The sequence below is a fragment of the Pectinophora gossypiella genome, chromosome 15 (genome assembly GCF_024362695.1).
Source record: "Pectinophora gossypiella chromosome 15, ilPecGoss1.1, whole genome shotgun sequence".
In the NCBI taxonomy this organism is placed as follows: Eukaryota; Metazoa; Arthropoda; class Insecta; order Lepidoptera; family Gelechiidae; genus Pectinophora; species Pectinophora gossypiella.
Window position 1 is genome coordinate 2,576,241 of NC_065418.1, and position 22,950 is coordinate 2,599,190.

Here is a 22,950-nt window from a genome sequence, read left to right on the forward strand (position 1 = left end):
CGACGTACTTCATATCGTCAGAATCGACATATTTTTATCACGTTGTGCATGCATGTATGCATGTTAGCCTGATTGTTTGAAAATTACTTCTGGGAAGAAACGCATGCCAAGTAATTAGTTGAGAATCTCATGTAAGTAGGACAAATGCGCACTGACCGCGACCCTGTCTTATAACCATTTAGCATCCATATATGAAAGAGTTAACACCTTTTTCAGATTGCAAACAATTTTCTTCCCCACTTATTAAGTCAATAAACAAATATATTTTCTCACTTCTTTTACATAGAGTTTTGGTTCCTTGTGGAATAGTTCTTTGTACTTATTTAAAATCTTATTCTGTTGGCATCATCTTGTACCTTTTCAATTTTGGAGGAAAATATCTCTTTCTCACTTTCTGTGTCTTTGTTAAAAAATCTCAATAGTAACAACATCTTTATGAGCATTTTAACTTAAATATTCTTGGCAATGGTGTACCAAATCGATTGCTTCAATATACATTTGAAATTCTTCAAATATTTCGCCATCTGGGCTCGAAGCGACGATCAGTTCCCGTACTACAAGTACTACTGCAAAATCTTTGTGTTCTTCGTCTCTGTTCTCTATGACTTTCTCTTCACCTTAAATTTCTTCTTCATCGAGCGACAACTCGACATGATAGTTGAAGAAATGATCCTTTATTTCACCATGATATCTGTTACTTCTAAAGTCTTCACATTTCTCATGTTACACGACCAAATTGGTAATATCCTTTCGACGTTGGAAAGCAATATGTTTCAACCAAATACCGAGACCGGCACCAATATTATAAGAAATACGAAGAAAATGAATTTGTTTTATTGGAAAATGTTCGCGGTTTCGTCCGTTACCAGCAATCTGTCCCACGCCTTTGTCCCTCTTATTCTTAACCTCACCCTTGGCCATGAGTTATACCTCCCTGTATGCAGCTACGTGTTCATATCAGAGGAATGGCGTCAAAAACTCATCTATCCTCTTTATTTCTACCAGATTATTGGAATTCACATTAACATGTGGTATAACGTGAACGTCGATAGTTTTTTCTTAGGCCTTATGAATTTGACTATAGCACAGTTGGAGATTTTAGATGATAAACTGAGGAAATTAACAGAGATAAGTAAAACAGAGAGGAATGAGGAACCATCGACATCAGAGGAAAATGCGACGGGAAATTTTGAAGAGGAGCTGTATGAAAATTTGAAGCAAAATATAATACATTATACCAAAGTAGCTGAGTAAGTTATAATCAGAAATATATTTACAGCATATCGTTGAAGCTTAGTAGGGCTATCAATAAAGACTATTCTCGTTGGTCCTACGAATAGAACATTCTAGAAGAACCACCGAGAAAAGGGAGTCAATCACTAATATCAGGATTATGCAATTGTAAAGGCTCTGGGCCAAACTGCAACAATTATAAGAGAGATAAGACGTAATTTATTTTCACTACTTACAAAAGAAAGAATAAAATGTTTATTTTTGTGAATTTTGTGATGCCTAAACTAGGTAAATGAATCTTCAACTTTTACTTTAATAGCCACGCTCGTGTAGCATTCTTCATGCTACTTTTTTAGGTAAAAATAGGCCAGTGGTTTCTCTCTTGTCTACCGCCCAACAGTACTCTGTCTGACACGAGTGAGATGACGCCCAGAGTAGTCTATTTCAAAACCGTACTAGGACTCCTGTCCTCTGCCTCTGAATAGTACTGACAGTTACTGCTGCCCTCTGTCAGGTTCCTGGTTACAGTCTCTGTGACTTGCCCCTTCCGGCTATTATCTCCGCCTCACCCCATATCCCCGGGCAAGGGTTCTACGTTATACCCCATAGGTCTGTGTCCAAATGAATCTTACCTATATATTAATTATGAATTCATGACAATCGGCAGTGACAGTGATAATTGTCATAATCGTTTGCAAAATGGCTAAGGACCTTATTTGATTGATTTATTTATTATCTTCCACGATTATTCAAGTTTAGACTTACAAAGTACCTATTACCTGCTGGAAAGAAGGTGATAATTTTCTTATCGACTTTTATGAGGATTATTATGAGAAAAGCCAAAATGTAAGACTATGCAAGAGAGCACCGAAAGAAAAACAACAGAAGACAAAATAGTATCAAAATTAATTCGAATATATCATTCCATGACAGGCTGGAGACCAGTGGCCTGTTTAATAAAACTTACAATTGTAAATTACAACTACAATTTGATGTACATTACGTAGCTAATATGAAACTGCAAAATATTCGTGATCACACACTCCGCAATGTACATCAAATTGTCATTGTAATTTACAATTGTAAGTTTTATTAAACAGGCCCCTGACAGTCGCGGCCCTAAAGAATCCCCGACATCTGCATTGTAAACAATTTCCCCCAGTTTTATTGCTGTAGTAATTATTTTATTATCATTTTATTGTTTCAGTTTCTGTTCCTTGATAGAGGATACGTTTAGTATCACCTTGTTTATTCAGTTTAACATTGCTGCTTACGTCATCTGTGTATGTCTGTTTAGACTGACTTTGGTGAGTATAAAAACCTTCATGCAAGTGAAAGAAAGAAAATACTTTATCCGATTCAGTCTATTACTCTCGTTAACACAATAATCGCCCTTGAACTCCCTTGTCATAATTATTTTTTCTTCATTGCGCCTTTCTGCGCTAATGACTATTGCTTAGTGCTCCTTCGCACCAAAAATCTGCGGAATGGATGGTTTTTTTTTTTGTAAATTGTTCAGTGTTCGTAATTAAGTATATAAATGAAATTCAGAGGTATGGATCCCAATTAAAACACATAATAACGGGTTCTTACCGCGTTTAAAGTAGGGATATGAGATATTTCGTGGATATGAATCCCACAGCGAGTCCTACCCTGGACTTAATATGCAGCGTGTTGGCTGTGGGTACCACTAATCCACTGCTTTATTTTTCAGCCCCTGACTCCATCTTATTTCGTATTTCTGTCCATGTACATACTGATTATGGTATTAGAAATCCTCATTCCATGCTGGTTTGGTCATCAGATTACTGACAAGGTAAGAAAATCATGCGTGCGTGCATGTGTGTGTGTGTGAGCGACTGCGCGTGCGTGCGTGCGTGCATGCGTGCGTGTGTCTATGTGTGTGTGTGTGTGTGACATCTTCGCCCCTGCCAAATCCATGTCCGTTTCAGAGCGTCCAGCTGGCCGTGACTATCTACAACTGTGACTGGCCTTCCCGCCCACGTCGCTTCGCGTCAAGTCTGCGACTCTTCGTGGAGAGAGCTCGCAAACCACTCTCCATTACAGGATGGAAGATATTCCCACTGATGCTGACCACTTTCACTTCGGTGAGTGTGATCTTTTTACGTAACATAAGCGTACCTTACCTACCTTATCTTGCCTTGCCTTACCTGGCCTTTTTTACCTTGCTTACCTTAATATAACTTATCCTATAAGCTTGTAAACGTATGTGCAATAAAGTGTTATCTTTTTATTATTATAAGCTCACGACTATATCTCAATTGGGGTAGTCAGAGGTACATACATCGCAAGATGAACTAAGTACCCAGACCCCAACGTAATAGATGGTCCGTATCGCCGTCTATGACGGTCGAGGCAAGTGAAAACTGCACTTGAAATAAATTAGTACCTAACTCATCTTTTTAATATTTGTACATTTTTCATAGCTGATGAGGAGTGTGCGTGTGCGGAATGGGTCTGGGTGCGTGCATGCACCTTTACACCTCTTCCTAAACTTTCGCTATATTATATTGTTTATTCTATCAAAAATATTAAATTTTTTCAGATTGCTAATTCTGCATACTCCTTCTATACATTACTTCGGAACGTGCAGAATGAAGAATAAGTCACTGGTTGCACGCAGGGTTGATTTAAATCAACCCCGAGTACTTTGTAATTGGTTACTTGGCAACCTAGTCAAATAAGATACTTTTTACGAAACGTCAAAACGAAAGTTTTCTTTGGAGTTGTATGGAATCACTGTACTGTGACGTCATCAATAAAAGCGGTCAAACGCCGTACTTACTCATTGTTACTTATTTAATTCATTTTTTTTTAATTTTTTGTCCTGGTATAAAGACTTTCAGGCTACGTCTTCATTTTGGACCTGGTTCCAGCAGACGCATAGAAATATGCACTTATATTTTTAATTCATAAATAGAATTTGTTTTTGGTCGTCTTAGACTGATTTTTATTTCTAGATTAGCATTTTATAAATGAACGGCGAAATATCCGATTACTGCTTTTGAGCAATTCAGAAAGCAAAAAATTGGTATGCGGACTATTTGTGAGTTTTGACTCATAAAAAAGTCGTGCATTTTTTTTTAAAGAGGGTTGAAATTTTATATGGGACTTTTCGCAGTTATAAGGTAGCAAGCTAAACATTAGAACGTTAGGAAAGGGGCATCGTGCTACCCCGAATTTAACGCGAGGGAAGCCGCAGGCAAAAGCTAGTTATTTAAAACAATCATCCATCACCCTGAGCTGCAAGCCGATGGCAAGGTTTTGAGAGAGTTCCATCAGCATTTAGCAAAGCTTATCAATAATTTATTTTGTGTTTCTTCAATACCTCAACCCAAAACGATTCAATGGAATTTATAAAGGATAAGATAGATAAGTACTATCTTATCTTTTCATTGCAGGTATGTTAATTACTTTCACTAACGACCCAATTGTCTCTTTAGAATGTTGTAAACAGTTATTAATGTGTATTTAATTAGATATAGTAAAAGCAATGCCTTCTTTCTGTTAAACGTTTTATCTTCAATACAAAGTGACATGCAAACTCACGTCCGTAATCCGTATATTACGGGCGTGAGTACCGACATAGGTACTCGAGAAAATACGCAGTTGAATGTATCATGTTTTTTATTCGCACACAAAGCGAAGACAAAAATGAGTAAGTATCAGTACTTTTGCCTGTACAATTTTGGCAGGCGTTAGCATAGATATAATGGCAGTAGTCCGTGAAGACAAAAATGAGTATCAGTACTTTTGCCTGTACAATTTTCGCAGGTGTTAGCATAGATATAAAGGCAGTAGTCCGTGAAGACAAAAATTAGTATCAGTACTTTTGCTGGTACTATTTTGGCAGGCGTTGGCATAGATATAAACAAAGGCAGTAGTCCGTGAAGACAAAAATGAGTATCAGTACTTTTGCCTGTACAATTTTGCCAAGCGTTAGCATAAATACAAAGGCAGTAAGACGTGCTTAATGATGCACTTTCCAGACTACATACCCCAAAAAAACTATAGAGGGCGCTGTACAGATTTGTCTTCGTTTAACCTTCTAATTTCATGGATAACGGACATAAATATGCATCTTTTACCTTTGTTTTTAGGTACTTACACATTTTTGTGCGTAAGAAAACCCTTTTTGTTACGCACCTTGGCACAATTACATCTACCACCCATTATTATAGGCAACGTAATTATATACATAATGGTGCTAATTCCTGTAAATACCATCTAATTTTATTTTAAGTTATATCTGTCATTTTCTTATCCGCCGAAAAGGAAAGGGACGGGTAATCGACAAGCATAAAATTTATGGAACACACGTCAATTTTAAGCACAAATCTAAACCAACCGTCTAAAAATTTTACATCAGTCAATAACCCGACACGTTCATTTACTCATTCTTCCTAAAATTAAGAGCTGTGAATCATCCGTCCCTTTCCTTTTCGACGGATATGAAAATGACGGATATAACTTAAAATAAAATTAGACGGTGTCTCCAGGAATCGGGGCCAATGTGATCCAAACATAAAGCAACATTTTTTTTTATATATGCTTCTGCCATTACATTGCATTTTGGAATAATTATGTACCCGAGTAATGAGAAAATATGTAATTATCACGGTAAATCTGTACAACGCCATCTATATTGTTTTTGTTGAACGTATACTGTTAAGTTCCTCGTTGGAGTTATTATTATTACTTATTGTTTAGTCAGGCATATTGGGCAACCGGTTGTCAGTGACCTGTAAATTATAATAAACTGGATACGCTAGGTCCTCATAACCACAGCCCAGATAGACGCAAAAAATGGCCCCGATTTCTGCAGACACCGCCTAATTTTATTTTAAGTTATATCCGTCATTTTCTTATCTGTCGAAAAGGAATGGGACGGATGATTGTCAACAAGTTAATTTTAAAACGAATGAATAACCCGGGCGAATAAATTAGGCATCTCGCTGGTAATGTAATCCGTTTAACGTGCTGTCTACTTAACTCTGTCGGGTTATTGGCCGATGTAAGATTTTTAGACGGTTGTTTTAGATTTCTGCGTGTATTCCATAAATTTTATGCTTGTCGATTACCCGTCCCTTTCCTTTTCGGCGGATAAGAAAATGACAGGTATAACTTAAAATAAAATTAGATTGCGTCTGCAGGAATTAGCACCAATGTGTACTTACCGTGTGCTATTTTGTATTTAGATACTCACGTCCCTAGTCATCATATGCCTTAAAAGTCTGTGTCAGACAATAATGACATCATTATAGGGAAATGGTGCGGTTTTTTCATAGCTGTAAGAGCCAATTATGTACTTACCTAATACAAGTCGCTAGTAGATGGCGTTGTACAGATTTAACATGATAATTACATATTTTCTCATTACTCGAGTACATAATTATTCCAAAATACAATGTAATGGCAGAAGCATATGTAAAAATAATTGTTGCTTGATATTTGGATCACATTATGTGTAGAATTATGTTGCTCCCTATATTGCTTCTCTTTGTTTTGATCAGAATAATAATGGGTGGAAGATGTAATTGTACCCAGCTGGTAAAAGGTAATCATCTATACCCAAAAACAAAGATAAAAGTTGCATAAATGTCTGTTATCCCTGAAATTAGAAGGTTAAACGAAGACAAAACTGTACCTACAGCGCCATCTACTGTTTTTTTGGGGAACGTAGCCTGGAAAGTTCCTCACTGCACTAAAAGTACCTACTGATATAAAGTTATCATAATCAGCATAAGCCTTAACTACATCTTGATAAAATTATACGGGCATATATAAACAATCAAGTTTGCGATAAAAACTAGGTACAAAGTTTAAATTAGTTAGGGTTTGCTACGTTTGGATGGTTAAAAAAAAATATAAATATAATCTACACGAAAAACTAATTTTATCATAAGTACTAATTTTATCATAAGTACTACATAAAAAGTCAACTAGCGCCAATTAATGAGAAATTGAAGAACAACAGGTTAGCACGGTATGGACATGTAATGAGGGAAGTTATGAGTATAAATGTGGATGGATTTTTTTTATATTAAGAAATTCATGAACATAATACCTTAAACGCTAAGAAGCATTGTTAAACCCGACATGGGTTTGTCTCAACGCAAAATATAATCTAAACATCAGTTAGCAATCAGTTGTTCAACTTAACTTATAAAGGGTAGGTCACTTACAAAGAAATAATAAATTGCAAACAATTACATCACACCATACTAGCTAGTAAACACGTAAACAAGTACGAGAGTAGGCATCATGCGAGCGGCTGCGCAGGAGCAATTCGTTCATTATACACGCGGCTCCATAGGCGGATATAGGAGTAGGGGACTCAAGAAAGTGTGGATGGATTGTGTCAACTTGTCAAGAAGGTTACGTCATCATCCTCCTGCCCTTATCCCACTGTAGATGGGGTCGGCACAAAATATATTCTTCTTCCATTCATTTCTGTCAGTCGTCATCTCGGTAGACACACCTGTGGATTGATATAGGAGTAGGAGACGGCACAAGAAAGTGTGCATGGATTGTGTAAAAACGGATATGTGTGTGAAAGGTGTGAGTACTGAGATGGCGACCGACAGAAACGAATGGAAGAGGAATACATGTTGTGGCGACCCCACTTAGAGTGGGATAGGAGCAGGAGGATGATGACTTATCCTTTTTTTACACAATCCATCCACACCTTTTTCGTCCCCTACTCCTATATCCATCCACATTAAAATTTATACTCATAACTTTTGTCCCCATATACGCCTTTCATATCTCCTCATTACATGCCCATACCAAGCTAACCTGTTGCTCCTCAATTTCTCACTAACTGGCGCTATTATGAATGCGCTCCGCATACATTTCGTTCTTATTTTTTGTTCACTTGTACCGAGTAACTAATTAAGATCAATTCTGCGATGGTAATTGATGAGGCACGCACGTTATTGTTGAATTAGGTACATGTTCCATGAGAATAGCTCGTTTAGCTTTAACGGTAATTGTTCTGAGGTGATTGGGCCTACTATCTGTTATGTTTCAAGAGAAGCCAAGACGAACACACCGCGAGGAATTCCACCAATAGCCGTATAGATAAACCCTCGATATAATTCGAACATACTGCTGGTGCTGTACTGCTGAGCGTGCTGGAAGTGTTAAGCAAAGACCAGGTCATGAGTACACTAAACCGGGGAGCATGCTAGAAGATTTCGGTGAAGGTGGTGGTCTTCTCTATCGTGTAGGTTGTGAGATTACCAACCTCATCGACCCTGGTGTCAGGGTTATTGTTGAGCCACCAATGGCTCCTGATATGGCTCATGTAACGACTACTTACTTACATCAGTAGGTGTGGTGATGTGTCAGGATCGTAGCAAATAGAAAATATGGATGATCATGTAGATATGTGTGCAAGTATTATGTCGACATCTAGTTGGTCCAAAAATTTCCGGCCAAGTAGTTAATACCATCTGCGGTAAATCTACAAGAAGTCACGTCAAAAAAAGTTCCAAATATATTAGTTGTGTTCATTAACACTGACTTGTAAAAAGGAGAATATTCTACTTTTTATTCTTCATCGAATCGGTGGCATAATTATTTCCCTTTGGAATTTTCACACCATCGTTATATTTTTAGCTTTAGGCACGCAGAGGAGGTACCGTGCTAACAATAAATTCAGTCAAGTGCGAGTTGAACTTGCACACCGTGAGGGTGCCGTACCAGCATACAAAGGATGAACTCAACAATGGAGGGTAGATATCGCAGCGCAATGCAACGTCATTAATCATAATAATTATTTAAAAGACAATTCGAAATTCTTTTTTTTTGTAAAAATAAAATATTCAAAAACCTTTATTTCACAAAAATATCGTATATTATCACAATAATTTGTAATTCGAAATTTAAAAAATCTCAAAATTATTTATAATGACCGATTATGTTTCCATTTCCAATACCCATCCCGGAACTCTGTTGATACAGCTTCTGTATGTAATTAATGAGCGTTATTGACATGCGGTGTTTTATTTTAATCCCATATTCTTTATGTAGAATCTGCGCCACGAAGAAGTCCCGCGGCCACGGCGCGGCGCTAGTGTCGCAGTAGGTCTGGATTCAGAATTATTATGACTTATCAATTAGTTCCATTTAAATCCGCGGGCCTTCTATCGTGGCGCGTACTCTACTTCGGAAGTTAAATATTTATTTCTGATTCCATATTGCCTATCCAGTGTTACCATATCTATGTAGACTACAGAAATCGTTAGCAAGGTCATTGTAGCTGATCTGTAGTGATTCATGTAGTGTAGTGAAGTGACATTTGTAGTATAGTCTGTGGTGTAGTGAAGATGTGGCTATTTAGTGTAGTGCTAACATTGGCCGTCGCGTCACAAGTCGTGCTCTGTTTACAAACCGGTAAGTTTAGTGACAAGTTACTTTTAAGTTATAATAGGGTAGTTTCCAACTAGTCAAATGAGTTACTTTTTACTTAACGTCAAAATATGAAATTATAGCAACCTATGACATAGAAAAACGTGACAAAGTAAACATTTTTCCTTATTAAAATTCATAAATAAGTTAAATATAAAAAAGAAAACGTTTTGTGTCACCTTTAGATCTGTCTTTATTTAATAACCAGAATTTCATAATTTATCTTTAACCTTGTGAGTGTAAATACTGCAAAGGATTAAACAGTGGTTTTACAATTTAATTCTTATCAGAGTAATAATTTAAATTATGACGGTATGGTGGTAATCAATTCTGTTACACTCAAGAGTTTTTTTTTATTTATTGCAGTAAAGTAAAATAAGATGAGTAGGTATACTTAAATATATAATTTATATTTTGCAAATAGTTTCGCAGGTAATTATTATACTAAGTATTTGCATCGTATAAGGACCACCTTTATTATAATCGTTATAAATTGAAACTGTAAAGATTTTTCTACTTAAAATCTTTCAAATTATAAATATTTTATGAAGAATATAGGTAACAATGCCCAATATTTACACAAATTAGTATGTAAAGCTATCGAAAAAGCACCTAAAAAAAACCATTATAAAAAATATTTTATTTAAATTATTTTACAATAATACCAATTAATGAATGAATTACAGAATTACATATCATAACTAATTGGTATTATAATTCAAAATGGTTTTATGATTATTTGGCACGATATTAATGCTAACAACAAAAAAATAAAATTACAATTATAAATAAATAAATAATAATAATAATTAAAATAATTATATTCATACGAATATTCACCAAAAGAGCAGAAATTATAAAGGGGAATTCATTGGCTATATGAAACTGAAAATTAAGAATAAATGGTATGTTATTGCAATAGTCAAAAGGTATATTAGAAATTGGTATAAGTATTGAACGTATTTTAGAAATTAAATAACATTAGATGACGATGGTGACCGGACGTCCTGAGTCAGGTTGGCGGAGTAGGTATCTAGTTACATTTATTTATTTTATTTTTTAATTCGATTTATTATCGACGTAAGTACTTACTTACCTTTTTCCGTTCTTGATAATAAATAACATAAAGTAGGTACGTACTTATTTATTTATTTATAAGTGCTATTACTTAGAAACTATTTTACCTAGGTTTGTGCTTAGTAAGTATAATTATAGTCGGTACGAGTACATGCGCCAAGACACGCGTCGCGGTTTAATTATTTTGCACGGTCATCATCATCTCCTAGCCTGGGTCCTCTTACCTAACCTGAAGATTTGATAGGTCCGGTTTTTTACAGAAGCGACTGCCTGTCTGACCTTCCAACCCGCGAGAGGAAATCAGCCCAATACAGGCTAAGTCACATACCTCCGAAAATGCATTTCTCGAGAATATGAGTTCACGGTGTTTTCCTTCACCGCTGAGTACATAAACTGCCTATATACGTCCCACTGCTGGGCACAGGCCTCCCCTCAATCAACCGGAGGGGGTATGGAGCATACTCCACCACGCTGCTCCAGTGCGGGTTGGTGGAGTACGTGATAATAATTTATGATCCTAACATGAATTCGAAAACAAATTCGACAATCGGTTTAGGCATGTGATGGATTCGAACCAGCGACCTCAAAGTGAGAGGCAAGCGTTCTACCAACTGGGCTAGAACTGCTCTCTTCTGCAATAGCAATTCTTCTGCACCGTTAAGTCGTGAAATGTAAATAAATAAATTCTGACCCTGACACCAAGGCGTTCAAGTCGGTTAATGACCTCACACCAAAAGTAAACAATTTTCATTTGCATTAAACTTTCAGACCAAGAGTACTGGAAGCGGCTAGCCAAAGAAGAATTAGAAGAAGCTCTGCAAGTGAAATGGAACCTGGGTACTGCAAGGAACGTGATCTTGTTTGTGGGGGACGGCATGGGACCCAACACTGTGACCGCCACCAGGATATACAAGGGGGGGGAGAGCCATAGACTGGCCTATGAAAAGTTCCCGCATGTAGGACTGTTGAAGGTCAGAATTCTTGACATGATGGACAACTGATATGAGCGATGGGCTGATCCTTAAATAACACCATTAGGTTCAGGATATCCATATTGACAATTACAACATATGGAATATTGAATATTGAACATAAAAATACGTTTAAAAAAAGGTTACAAATAACATCAATAATTAAGCATTTACTTTTTTAACTAAGTAATTTTATATTCATCGGTCTTTCTCTTATTGTTGGATGTGTTTGTAACCTTTGTAAGTACTTAAAGTGAATTTTATGCGAAGTGGCAAAACAGTCAGCGTTTTCTACTACAGTCTACGAGTGGTGAAACTAAACAATCTACACTCATTTTAAACAATCCGTCTTAAAACTTGGTATCAAAAGAATCAAAAGTAACTGAAATGGTCCTAGATTATTTGTGGCTGTGCCCTACCCAATTAAGGACTACGTTTATGTATAATAATTGTTAATATAGGCTGGTGTTGATAATTTTATAACTTCCTTCCATCTCTCCAGACTTATTCCGCCACAAAAATGGTGCCAGACTCAGCAAGCACCGCCACCGCAATGTTCACCGGAGTCAAGGTCAACCAGGAGACTATAGGCGTTGATGCCACTGTCCAAAAGACTGACTGTGAAGCTTCATTGAGACCAGAGGCCAGACTGAAGTCCTTGGCTGGCTTCGCTTTGGAAGCAGGGAAGAGCGCAGGTAAGGATTAAACAGTTAATATTATCGAATTAGGAGCTCCATCTTTTAAACACGACAATTAAATGAGTCTTAAAACCCTGACACCAGAGTTGATGAGTTTGGTAATCCACCTTACAACCCATACGATAGAAGAACTTTCTTAGGTCCAGATTGCCAGGCACAAAAGTTAAACAGGAGGATTTTAAAAGGATTTGGAGCTTAAGACCTTAAAACAGAATTTGAGCTTCACCATCAGCAAAACTCTTGAGATTAACCATGGAACCATGTAATGTTCCAGGACTAGTGACAACGATGCGTGTGACCCATGCGACACCAAGTCCCATATACGCGCACACCGCTCACAGGAGTTGGGAGTGCGAAGCTGCGATGCCTGCTGGGTCCACCTGCAAAGACATTGCACGACAAATGGTGGAAGACTGGCCTGGAAAGGATCTGCAGGTGAGTTTTGATTTCTCTTCTTTTTTTTGACATACGGTGATCGCCTATTTATTAGTTATGCAATTACACTGAAGCCTCGTCTCTGGTAGACGACATTTGTCGGGCGACATGTGTCAATTTCCACGATTAATCCGGTTTAATTCTTCTCTTCTATCGTGTCGGCTGTGATGTGGAAGATCAACCTCACCAATGTATCATTGAGCCCCCAAAGGCCTCTGACAGTAGAATCCGGGATCAACCGTTTTTACCGTATCTTACTTTCAAACAATGCCGTACCCAGACTAGGGATCCCAAAATGATTTTTGTGTTAGGTATATCCCTATCGGGATTCAAACCCGGAACCTCCGGATCGTGAGCCTAACACTCAACCACTGAACCACAGGGCTTTATGATTCGATACGATTTTCAGGTTATCATGGGCGGAGGAAGGCAAGGTCTGGTTTCCAATGCTACAGGTACCGAATCAGATCCACTGAACGCATGGGGCTGCTTACGCCAAGACGGAAGAAATCTCATAGAAGATTATAAAACAGACAAGAGGAATCGAGGTCTAAACAGCAGTGTTGTTTCCAATAACAAAGAACTACAGGATTTGGATATTGAAAACACTGATTATCTACTAGGTAATGTATTTAGATTGGACTTTAGTAGCAAGTCCAAGAAACCTAAAAAACTCAAGAGATAAGGTGGATATTCTTTGGACATAAGTTATCATCAGCATCAACTCCAGCGTTATATCGTTTTCACGAGGTCCGCTTAGGTACCTTACCTGAAGATTTGATTGGTCTTTTACCTAAGCGACTGCCTGTAGTAAAAATCAACCCTATTACCTGCAAAACGCATTCCTTTCGACGTTTTCCTTCACCGCTGAGCAGTTGATAATCATTATATTAGGTAAAACTTATAATATGACATCATTGCCCCAAAGGATAACTAGACCAAGAAAGCGGCGAAAGGATCACAGGCAGTATCATTTTATTTTGCGTTCAAAAGTCATTTGAAGATCATCAGGTCAATATATGATCGGTTCTCGGTTTGCGATATAGTCTTTTGCCACCTATATAATCTGAGATCACCACTTTGATGGGCTTACCTTTGTCTGCGCTGACCCTAAGCTATATGTACTAGCTGTCACATTTTCAACAAAGCCTCACTTGTTTTGTATCTTTTCAGGAATTTTCGCCAATGGCCATTTAAGATATGAACACGAGAGAGATGCAGGGCCAGAGGGAAGTCCGTCCATTTCGCAAATGACTGAAGCTGCTATCAAAGTTCTTAGGAAAAACAAGAAGGGATTCTTCCTTATGGTAGGTAAATTAAGTAGTTCCTTTGTTTGAAATCTACACGAGCCCGTCGCATAGAATAAAGAATGATACTAGATATAGAACGGTAAATCTCCGCCCCGCACCAATTCGGGCACCGACCTCACCCCCTCTGGGTCTTACTTTAGTCTTAAATGGCCGTAAGCCGCTAAGGAATAAGGAGCACGCGCGGATTGTCTGTCTTGCTCACACTTAAGTAATCCGGATCATCATCAGCCCATTACCGTCCCCACTGCTGGCGCACGGGCCTTCCCTATGGATGGATAGGGAGGTCGGGCCTCCATCAATCCGCACTGGGCCCGCGTCATGGTTAGTGCAGGTACAGTGGGCAGGGATTGATGGTTATTAACGACTGCTAATGCAGCCGGGACCTACGGCTTAACGTGCCTTCCGAAGCACGGAGGAGCTCGAGATGAAAACTTTTTTTGTGGTCACTCATCCTATGACCGGCCTTTGCGAAAGTTGCTTAACTTCAACAATCGCAGACCGAGCGCGTTTACCGCTGCGCCACCGAGCTCCTCCGGATATCTAGGTATAACGTGGTATAACTATCACAATCACACCCCAATTGGGTCGTGTACTAGATTCAAGATAAATTATTAAATTCTGATTACTAAATAAAGACACATCTAAAAGTAACGAAAAACGTTTTCTTTCTTAAATTTTACTCATTTATGAATTTTAAACAAGAAAAACGTAATAATAAGTTCGACATTTTATCACGTTGTTCTATGACGTCACAATGTGCTTTTTCACACAAATTCAATAGTAATTTCGTGTTTTGACGTTTAGTAAAAGTAACTGATTTGACTAGTTGACTAGTTGGAAACCAGCCTATTACCTATTACCAAAATATTATTATTTTCTTTTTCGCCACCTATCACGTTGGTCTAACAGAAAACTCGGTGAGGTGTAGGTACTTACTTAGATCTTCATGCGACGGTCATACCTATTGGACATATCTCTGACTACTCCTATAAGTGACTTTCCAGGCTACGTTCACCAAAAAGAATATAGATGGCGTTGTACAGCTTTAACAGCTTTGTAATGGCAGAAACATAATTATAAAAATAATGGTTGCTTGATATTTGAATCACATTATGTACTTATATTGAGGAGCTCGGTGGCGCAGCGGTAAACGCGCTCGGTCTGCGATTGTTGACGTAAAGCAACTTTCGCAGAGGCCGGTCATAGGATGGGTGACCACAAAAAAAAAAGTTTTCATCTCGAGCTCCTCCGTGCTTCGGAAGGCACGTTAAGCCGTTGGTCCCGGCTGCATTAGCAGTCGTTAATAACCACCAATCCGCACTGGGCCCGCGTGGTGGTTTAAGGCCCGATCTCCCTATCCATCCATAGGGAAGGCCCGTGCCCCAACAGTGGGGACGTTTATGGGCTGATGATGATGATGATGATGTACTTATAGAAGTATATTTCACTGCTTCTTTTTATTTTGCTCAGAACAATAATGGAAAGATGTAATTGTGCCTGGGTATCATAAAAAGGGTATACCCAAAAACTAAGGCGATTCTCACACTGCCCCGCATAATGCAGCGTAGCGCGTAGATGCGTGTTCTTCCGTTGCACACAGAAAATGCATCCGCATGAATGCGCGTGGATGAATTTTCTGTGTGTTAGACCGTGCGTGTTTTCTATACAAACGGAGATACTTACAAGCAACGGAAGAACACGCATCCACGCGCTACGCTGCATCATGCGGCGCAGTGTGAGAATCGCCTAAGATGAAATATGCACGTCTGTTGTCCATAAAATTAGATTAAATTTAATAATAAATAAAATTAAAAAATAATAATAATAAAAATAAAAATAAATATTTTTTTTATTAGATTTTTTTTGGCCTTTATTGAGGCCGCCTATTGTGCTTATGTTTTATTTGTATGTTTATGTCCTTTGTATATGTTGTTGTGCAATTAAGTATTATTGATTGATTGATTTGCCGCTGGATGCGGGCAGCGCAGGACCGATCGTCGTGGAGATCCTTGGGGGAGGCCTATGCCCAGCAGTGGGCGTCGTACGGCTGATGATGATGATGATGTGATTGATTGATTGAAGAACAACATGTATCTACAGCGCCATCTATATTGTTTTTGAGGAACGTAGCCGGGACATTCTAGGCTCATTAGGATATAAACATAACACAATATAAGCTCACGACTACATCCCAATTGGGGTAGTCAGATACATCCACCGCAAGGTAAACTAAGTACTTACACTTTGTTAGACCAACAATTGGGTCGTGTACTAGGTTCAAGATAAATTATGAAATTCTGATTACTAAATAAAGACACATCTAAAACTAACGAAAAACATTTTCTTTTTTCTATTAAACTTATTTATGAATTTTAATCAAGAAAAACGTAATAATAAGTCCGACATTTTGTCACGTTTTTCTATGACGTCACAGAGTGCTTTTTCATACAAATTCCATAGTAATTTCGTGTTTTGACGTTTAGTAAAAAGTAACTGATGACTAGTTGGAAACTAGCCTATTGAAAAATATAAGTATTCGTCAGATCATGTTATGTTGCTTTTTAGGTTGAAGGTGGGAACATAGACATGGCCCACCACCGCGGCCAGGCGAAGAAGGCAATCAACGAATCAGCAGCAATGGAAGACGCTGTACAGGTTGCCATGAACCTCACTGACGAGAAAGACACTCTGATCATTGTAACCAGCGACCACACGCACACTTTGAACATCAACGGGTATCCTCTCAGAGGGACGAACATTTTTGGTAAGTGTTCGCCTAGTCCTACTATCTTCTTCTATCGTGTGGGTTGTGAGGTGGATTACCAACCCCATCAACCCTAGTGTTAGGGTTATAATGAGCCCCCAAAGGCCCCTGACATGGCTCATGTAAATACATACTTACATCACTTAGTAGTAACCGGGACCAACGGCTTAACGCCTTCCAAAGCACAGGATCATCTTACTTTATGTCATAACCAAATGTTGGCAACCCCAACATTAAATTTATATTTTTTAGTGTGACAACACTTCCCTTCCATTCTTGCTCTCGATTCAACTACTGTAATGTGAACATTTTTTGTACGAATTTAATTAAATTCAGTGAATTTTGCCTACTTCTGGACGTTTCAATCTCAGCCTTCGCCTCAGATAACCAGCCCTCACAGCCATTAGGAATCTAACACCCCAAACCTAACACCAAACTAGGGATCACAAAGTGATTTTTGTGGTATGTCCCCACCGGGATTCGAAGCCGGGACCTCCGGATCGTGAGCCCAAGACTCAACCACTGGACCACGGAGGTCGGTCCTAATATAAAAACAGAACGACTATTACTTAGTACAGTACAATTAGTGATTATATGTCAATAACATTTGTAACATTATACAATACTTAGTCTCAATGCGCGGTAAGAATGAGAGCCATAGAGGCAGCCAATCAGCTCGCGACACCAAACACTTCAGGTCCCCGATACCGACCCCGCCGGCGTGGTCGACGATTTCCCTCATTTAGCGCTTATCGCTATCGACCCACTAGGGTCGATTAATTCTTTCAAATATTTTTCCTCTCAGACGACGCCCTGAGCCGAGGTTCGCGCCCAACTGGGCACCCTCAGGCCTGTTGTCTTAAACGTTGTGCCGGGTGAGAGCCTTCAGCGCTCCCCATTTGTCCGGCCAAGTAATTAATGCCATCTGCGGCAAATCTACAATAAGTCAAAAAAAAAAAGTACAGCTTTAACGTGATTATTACCTATTTTCTCATCACTCGTGTAAGTACATAATTATTCCTTTATGTATAGAATGGGAGAAAAAAAGGGAGCTCGGTGGCGCAGCGATTGTTGAAGTTAAGCAACTTTCGCAAAGGCCGGTCATAGGATTGGTGACCAATAAAAAAAAGTTTTCATCTCGAGCTCCTCCGTGCTTCTGAAGGCACGTTAAGCTGTTGGTCCCGGCTGCATTAGCAGTCGTTAATAACCATCAGTCCTCACTGGGCTCGCGTGATGGCTTAAGGCCCGATCTCCCTATCCATCCATAGGGAAGGCCCGTGCCCCAGCAGTGGGGACGTTAATGGGCTCATGACGATGATGTGTAGAATTATGTTGCTACCTATATTGCTTCTCTTTACTTTGATCAGAATAATAATGGGCGGAAGACGTAATTGTGCCTGATTGTAATACAAAGCGTCATAATATATCCCCAAAAACGAAGATAAAAGATGCATAGTCTGTTATCCATGAAATTAGAAGGTTGAACGAAGGAAAATCTGTACGGTCACGAGTACTAATATGTATACACTTTGATACCATGTCACATTAACTTTTTTGCCAAATAAAACCGTAAGTCTCATTAAATGTCAAATATGATAGTGCGACGGGGTTCTAAAGTGGGTACACGATATTGCTCATGACTGTACAGCGCCATATTGTTTTTTGCGTAGCCTAGAAAGTCCGTAATTGATAATCTCCCTCCCTTTCCAGGGATAGCCTCAGTATCGCCTCACGACCTGTTAAACTACACCACACTATCATACAGCACAGGAGGCCCTGGATCGTTCCACTATTACGTCACAACGGAAAACAACGAAACGAAAGTAACCAGACGAGACCCTAGTCAAGAAGACATCGATAGTTTTGATTACGAACAGATTGCTGCCATAACGTTGGATGAAAATTCACATGGGGGTGGTGATGTAGCTATTTATGCTAGAGGTAAGACTTAAATACTTATTATAGATCCGAGTAGGTACCAAAGTAAGTAAGTGGGTAAAGTACCTCCAACAACCCGCATTGGAGCAGCGTGGTGGAGTATGCTCCATACCCCCTCCGGTTGAATAAGGGGAGGCCTGTGCCCAGCTAGCACAGACCTCCCCTTAATCAACCTAAGGGGTTTATCGAGCATTCTCCACGGCTTAACGTGCCCTCCGAAGCACGTAGTCATCTTACTTTTTCGGACAATCAGGTGCTTCAAGCTGGCAATGTCCTTACCAAAGTACAGTCCCACAAAGTGATTTCAACAGTGTCCCCGTCGGGAATCGAACTCGGACCTCCAGATCGTAAGCCGCTCTGACCACTAGACCACGAAGACTGTTGGCACACCGCGGACGCTTCTTACAAAACACCTCGTATTACACAGACACTGCTGTATCGTATATCTGTGTATATGACGTCTGACGCCTGAAGACTAAAGTAAGACCGAGGGGGTGAGGTAAACCTAGCTCAGCCGCTGGTGGGGAGCGGAGAGTTGCCGTTCTTTACATAGTATTATTCTTTATGCCGTTGTGTCCTATAATGTTATTTAATTTCAGGTCCGTACGCACACCTGTTCCACAACGTCCACGAGCAACATTACGTGTTCCACGCGGTATCGTACGCCGCCAAAATTGGCGCGTATTATAACAAAAGTTCATCCAATGTTGCCAGTACTATACTCTGTCTAGTCTTACTATTATACTGTATTTTTTCATAGACTAGTTTCCACTTAGTAGTCAAATCAATTACTTTTTACTAAACGTCAAAACACGAAATTACTTTGGAACTGGTCTCAGAACAATAACTAAAGCATAGAAGGAAGGCTAAAATAAGAATTCAGAAACTATAAACCGGCTCTCTTCTAGCTTACGACACAAACTATGAGTGAGAAAAGGACAAATGATTCGCTCTTTGCTTCATTTTTTCCGAGGTTGTCACAACATGAAATGTCATTTGGACCTATTGGACTCATTTTAACTCGGCCAAATACATAGTAACATACATAAGAAGATTTTACTTATATTTACCGAACTATTTGACACGGTCGCGTGAACTTTGTTTACGAGTGTCTTGTGTTCAGATTGTTTTAAGTGATAATTTAACAATATTTTTCCAAATAAATGGAAAGAAACTTTTATTTATATCAAATAATTGAGTGTCTCGACTCTGTGACATTATGTCTTGTGTGGTATGGGGCCAGTGTTGCCAACTTAGTGGATTTTCCACTAGATCTGGTGGTTTAGACATGTGGTTCGGCGAAAAAATATTAGTTTTAGTGGCTAGTGGATTTTTTAGTGGATTAGAGTCCTTTAGATTAGAGATTAGATTAGATTAGAGAGTTAGCGGTAAGTGACGAATTTAACCACTAACACAACCGAATATGGTTTATGAGTTACTTGAGCGAAAGAACCAATATAGTTTATTTATTAGTACATAATACATACAATAAGTTTCAGATTGAGTAAGATCAAGATGCCTAAGCCACAGTACACCCAAAAGTTTCGTGATTGTTGGTTACGTGACCCAGTTTTAAGGGATTGGTTGCAAATAGTCGAAAGCACTGGTGATCCAGTTGCTAAGTGCAAATTATATGGTATATTATTAAGGAATCATTATTAATAATAATTGAATAATTTACCCTGTCTCTAGCACGTCTTTACCTTCCTCGCTCATTTATTTAACTTGTGTTTTGTACAAGGGATTTTCCCCAATGCTTTTAAAAGGGCTATTGTCCACCCCATCTACAAAACTGGAAACAGAGGCAGCGTCAACAATTATAGACCGATTTCAGTGCTTACTACTCTATCAAAGGTTCTTGAGAAATTACTGAACTACAGATTAATAAATTATCTTGAAAAACATCACATAATTGCCAATAATCAATTTGGCTTCTGTAAAGGAAAATCCACTGAAGATGCTGTTTTACATCTTACAGAAACCATAGCCAAGCATATTGACTCAAGAAAAAAATGTATCACTATCTTCCTAGATCTGAAAAAGGCCTTTGACGCTGTCTCTGTTCCCATTCTTCTAAAAAAATTGGAAGAGATTGGTATCCGTGGCTCCCCTTTGAATTTATTTCATGACTATTTATCGAATCGAAGTCAGTGTGTCAAAATCGAGAGTCAGCTGAGTGATTCAGTTTCTCTGAAATATGGTGTCCCACAGGGCAGTGTCCTGGGCCCAACATTGTTTTTAGTTTATATAAATAGACTATGCTTGCTCTCTATCCCGCACTGTTCTATAGTCACCTACGCAGACGACACAGCACTTATTGTGGAAGGGTCTTCTTGGACAGAGGTTCAAAATCGCGCAGAAGTGGCTTTAAATAGGGTAATGCATTGGTTGTCTTTGAATCTACTTACACTTAATGTTGATAAAACTACTTACGTTAGTACTTTTTCTGGTGCTAGCACTGACATACCTACTCAGCAAAGTCTTCAAATTAAGGCTCATCAGTGTGACCTCCGGCAAGGCTGCATGTGCTCATGTCCAATTTTAATCCATACTGAGAGTGTTAAGTATCTTGGTGTTCTCATTGACCAAACGCTTTCTTGGAAGTCACACATACAGGCGCTAAGTGCCCGAACTAGGAAATTAATTTTTATATTTAAGAAGTTGAGAAATGCTGCGTCAGATACTGTATTAAAAATGGTATACTATTCACTAACACAGTCAATTCTCAGCTACTGCATTGCTGCCTGGGGTGGTACACACAAAACCACTCTTCTAACTCTGGAAAGGTCACAAAGGGCTATCATAAAGGTAATGAGTGGGAAAAACTTCAGATACCCAACAACTCTGCTATATTCTGAGTGTCAAGTTTTGACGGTGAGGCAGTTATTCATTTTACAAGTAATCTTACGAACCCATACATCGTCCAAATTTGATCCCCGTAAGTTTTCATCTTTGCGTAGGAAAGACAGAATTATTCAGACAATCCCGGTCAGGACTGCTCTAGCCGCAAGACAATGTTACGCAATTGGCCCCTATCTTTATAACCGGATTAGCAAATACATTACAATTTACCCAGTTTCTATGTATGAATGCAAAGAAATTGTGAAGACATGGCTCATGTCACTGAACTATGATTGTACTGAAGCATTACTTATACCAGTGCAATAGTAAAAGTCTATTAATAATGTAGAAGCTAAATATATTATTATAAATTAATAATTAAACTATTATACGCCCATGCAAATACACACACACGCACGCACACACACACACACACACACACACACACACACACACGCACGCGCATACGCTCACAAACAATTTAAAAAAAAAATTTTGTCTTATGTATCATCAAATCTCATCTCTGCTAATTTGTGTTATATAAACATAAAATAAGTAGCTATAGACACTAATCATCCGAGGGGGGAGCCTGGGGTTCTGTACTACAAGCTAACGCTTCTCACAGACCCCAGTCTCTCTCACCAACCACTGTATCATAATCTTGTTTTATTGTTAATTACCAATTATCGTGTTGATGTGAGAGTAATAAACATATTTTTATTATTATTATTATTACCTACGACGCGGCGCTAAAGAGGGGGAAAAACATCCCACGATCTGATTGCACTGATTCGGCTTTGGGTTGTCTAGTGATTCTATAGTCTCTGCTTACCCCGGTGGGAAGTAGGCGTGAGTTTATGTATGTATGTATGTATTTTATCTAGTGAAATTCTGGTGGTTCGAGAGACCGCTCAGTTTTAGTGGTTTCTGGTGGTTTGCACGGCCGCATTTGGTGGGCTGGTGAAAATAAAGTTGGCAACACTGTATGGGGCTGCAGCTCACATTCAGGAAGAAAAGAAAATAGCCAACAACTTCTGTCGTTTCATCGGTAAGTTTTTTGTAATTTTCTAGTGAAATGTGAACTGCTGAACAATTTTAGGAAAGTAATATGTTTTGCTGAATAGATTTGTAGCATAAAATATTTGAGATATCCATTATATTATACGTTTCATCGATGAATACGGAATTGATTTGAGGTTATGTTGATTGTCCATAGTGATGTACTAAAATTATCGATACTTTTAATT

The 22,950-nt window shown here is 38.7% G+C and overlaps 2 protein-coding genes across 2 annotated transcripts; both read left to right on the forward strand.

Annotated features, from left to right (window-relative positions):
• Positions 1–2,685: 2,685 nt before the first annotated feature.
• Positions 2,686–4,026, forward strand: LOC126373240 (odorant receptor 4-like). The gene is made up of 3 exons (XM_050019303.1): positions 2,686–3,049; positions 3,186–3,341; positions 3,800–4,026. The coding sequence occupies exons 1-3, from the start codon at positions 2,981–2,983 to the stop codon at positions 3,857–3,859; spliced, it is 285 nt and encodes a 94-aa protein (XP_049875260.1). The 5' UTR covers positions 2,686–2,980; the 3' UTR covers positions 3,860–4,026.
• Positions 4,027–9,501: 5,475 nt separating this feature from the next.
• LOC126373130 (alkaline phosphatase) lies at positions 9,502–22,671 on the forward strand. The gene is made up of 9 exons (XM_050019152.1): positions 9,502–9,654; positions 11,515–11,717; positions 12,220–12,412; positions 12,690–12,850; positions 13,260–13,473; positions 14,024–14,157; positions 16,726–16,924; positions 18,635–18,865; positions 19,462–22,671. The coding sequence occupies exons 1-9, from the start codon at positions 9,588–9,590 to the stop codon at positions 19,620–19,622; spliced, it is 1,563 nt and encodes a 520-aa protein (XP_049875109.1). The 5' UTR covers positions 9,502–9,587; the 3' UTR covers positions 19,623–22,671.
• The last annotated feature ends 279 nt before the right edge of the window (positions 22,672–22,950 follow it).